This window comes from Loa loa (assembly GCF_000183805.2).
Source record: "Loa loa unplaced genomic scaffold supercont3.434, whole genome shotgun sequence".
Classification (NCBI taxonomy): domain Eukaryota; kingdom Metazoa; phylum Nematoda; class Chromadorea; order Rhabditida; family Onchocercidae; genus Loa; species Loa loa.
Window position 1 is genome coordinate 46,881 of NW_018108614.1, and position 2,672 is coordinate 49,552.

At 30.0% G+C, this 2,672-nt stretch overlaps 1 protein-coding gene across 1 annotated transcript; it reads right to left on the reverse strand.

Annotated features, from left to right (window-relative positions):
- Nucleotides 1-504: 504 nt before the first annotated feature.
- On the reverse strand, nucleotides 505-884 carry LOAG_14407 (hypothetical protein; the record flags this gene model as incomplete). The annotated part of the gene is made up of 2 exons (XM_003149905.1): nucleotides 505-592; nucleotides 724-884. Coding segments are annotated over 2 exons (249 nt in total), but the record flags the coding sequence as incomplete, so codon positions are not given.
- Nucleotides 885-2,672: the final 1,788 nt, after the last annotated feature.

Sequence of the window (2,672 nt, forward strand, 5' to 3'; positions counted from 1 at the left end):
AATTAGAAGCTATTATTGTAAATAAATGATCAAATAACTGCGAATCGTAACTTTATTGTATTTTCTAATCTTGAGAAGCGTCACAAAATCAATGCATGCTGCTATGGTCAAACTTATAGTAGTGAACGTTGGGTCGAACAATGCAATGATTTGACCACAAGTGGTGTTAGTGTAGCTCCAACGAAAATCCAATTCCGCATTAAAAACGACGGCACATGGTTCTATAACTTACTGGTTGAAATCCATTTAAAATTCAGAACTTCGATTCCGACAAATGAATATCTTCACTGATAATTTTTATGATTTTTTTATTTTTTAAATAACTCACCTTCACTAAGACAAACATACAAAAACTTTACCAAAAATGTTCGGAAAACATGGTACAAATCCAAGGAAATAAGAAATAATTCCTGCACGGCGAGCATTTTTTATAGACCAGAAGGATTGATATGTTAGAGGATGTACAAATGCGCAGTATCTATTTATTGCAGTTAATAAATTCACCACTACCGCTCCGTAAAAACTCACACATGCCAAACATCCGGGTATTAAAGCGATAGAAGATGTTGGTGATGATAATTCTGGAGAATTCCTGAATTTACAACTCATAAAATACGGCAATAATCAGTAATTATCAAATTAATATAACTAACTGAATCTCGAATCTTGTATATTTGTCACAGATAACTGCGACAAATTAAACGTAATGAAAAGTATTATTACGTTATTAGAACAATTGCTGCCCATATTAGCATAATTAATATTGTTTGTATATTGCACAACAAAATAGCAGCACAAAGAGTGCCATAACCATTCCGAAAATGTGTATTTGTTGTTGCGATATGGAGTGAGAGACCATTGGCAATTAATCCGGACAGTGATACCTACATCAAAGGTGACATTAAATAAAATTCAGTCTTATCATTCAGTCTTATGTGTGGAGCAATTAAATAACCATTAAAGGACATAGTCCTTAAAATCTTTAAAATTCTGGAAGGTAGGATAATATTTTGGTTAGGCAATGATCCTTCTGATTTTTGGTCATTAAATATACTGATTCATTTATGAGCAATCCATTTACAAGAACTTCAAAAGAGTTCAGAAAAAAAAAATCGGACTTACTGCAAAAATACAAAGCAATGCCAATGTACTTTCCTTTATATTCATTTCGACAATCATTATCAAAAATTTTAAAATTAATGAAGGAATGAATCTGCAAGGAATGATTAATTCGAAAAATCATAGTTCTCTATAAGGTAAGTTGAATTTGAAGTTAAGGAAAGATATGGAAGTGAAATAAATCAAATGTCCAAATAATTGATTCGCTGTTTTTTTCCTGGTTTTAAAATTTTCAACAAATTATCAAACTAGAATAGCAGTGATTTGAATTTTATCTTAAATCCCATCTCCTATATTGATCATAACCTACGAATGGCAAATATTTTACAACCGCTTTCACCGTTTTCGTTTTTCTTAAATTCTTTTCTGATCTTTGGATACAATTTAGCAAAACGCATTGTCAATCTCATTAATCTTTCAATTCAAAACAACTGAATCTTTGCACGGTTTGTTTTAAACTAGCAATTTCTTAAGACCTAAATTTTGAATTTATAAATTCATGCATGGATTTATATCGACAGCCCAGCGATAGGGAAACTGAATGAAAATAAATGGCTAAAGCAAAAGTATGAAAACTGCTTAGGCATTAAGCCGGAAAGCAAGATATTGAAGCTAAAATGTAAGCACATTGAAAGTTTTTAAGATAATGTCGGTGAGCGATATCCGTGGATGACACAATTCATATAATATTGACATTTACGTTGAAATTTCATAATTTTCATTTTGACTTCAGATGCAATTCAACATCGACAAATTAAATTTTGAAGTTTTCTTTTATTTACCATTAATATTTGAAATTTGACCTATAAAAATTTCGGAAATATTTAACTTCATCTAATATCATTGTTGCCGCAAACTGCAGCATTTTATTTATTAATTTTTTCATCATGATGAAGTCATCCAACTTTTGCTGGCTTTTTTTTATTAAATTAATTGTTATATTTCGATCATATATTGAAATAAAATGAAGTAAAAGCTGCATAGTTGAACAGTTATGATTTCAAGCTTATTGTAAAGATACCACACGTAATATACGTGAATCAACAGTATCTACTGTTTAATTGAAAAGTCTTTGTCATTTTAAAGTTGTAATTGTATACTGGAATTATTACATGACACAGAGATATTTCTTTACAAGTGAACTATCAGGAAAGCTAATTTATTAATTCGTTTAGCGATATACGTTTATGTGGCTTGCAATATTGTACTTACACAATACTGTTAATTGATGACAGTAAAAGGAAAAAAGTATACGGTACTTTGGTAAACAATGATAAAAAATGAATTTCACAATAAACAAGCAATATAATCAACTTTAAATAACAGATCCTTACCATTGCTTTCGGTAATAGTTGATTGTCGCTTTGTTAATAGATTTTGTAATAGTTGAGATCCATCTTTTGTTGAGTTGAGGATATGCCACATGGATGATATCAAATGTAAAAGAAGGAGGACGCGATACTATTAGTGATCGAAGCAGTGGAAGACAAATGGTGTAATGCATGGTTAATTGCATTAAAAAAAAAAAAAAAAAAAAAAAAACAAAAAAAAAA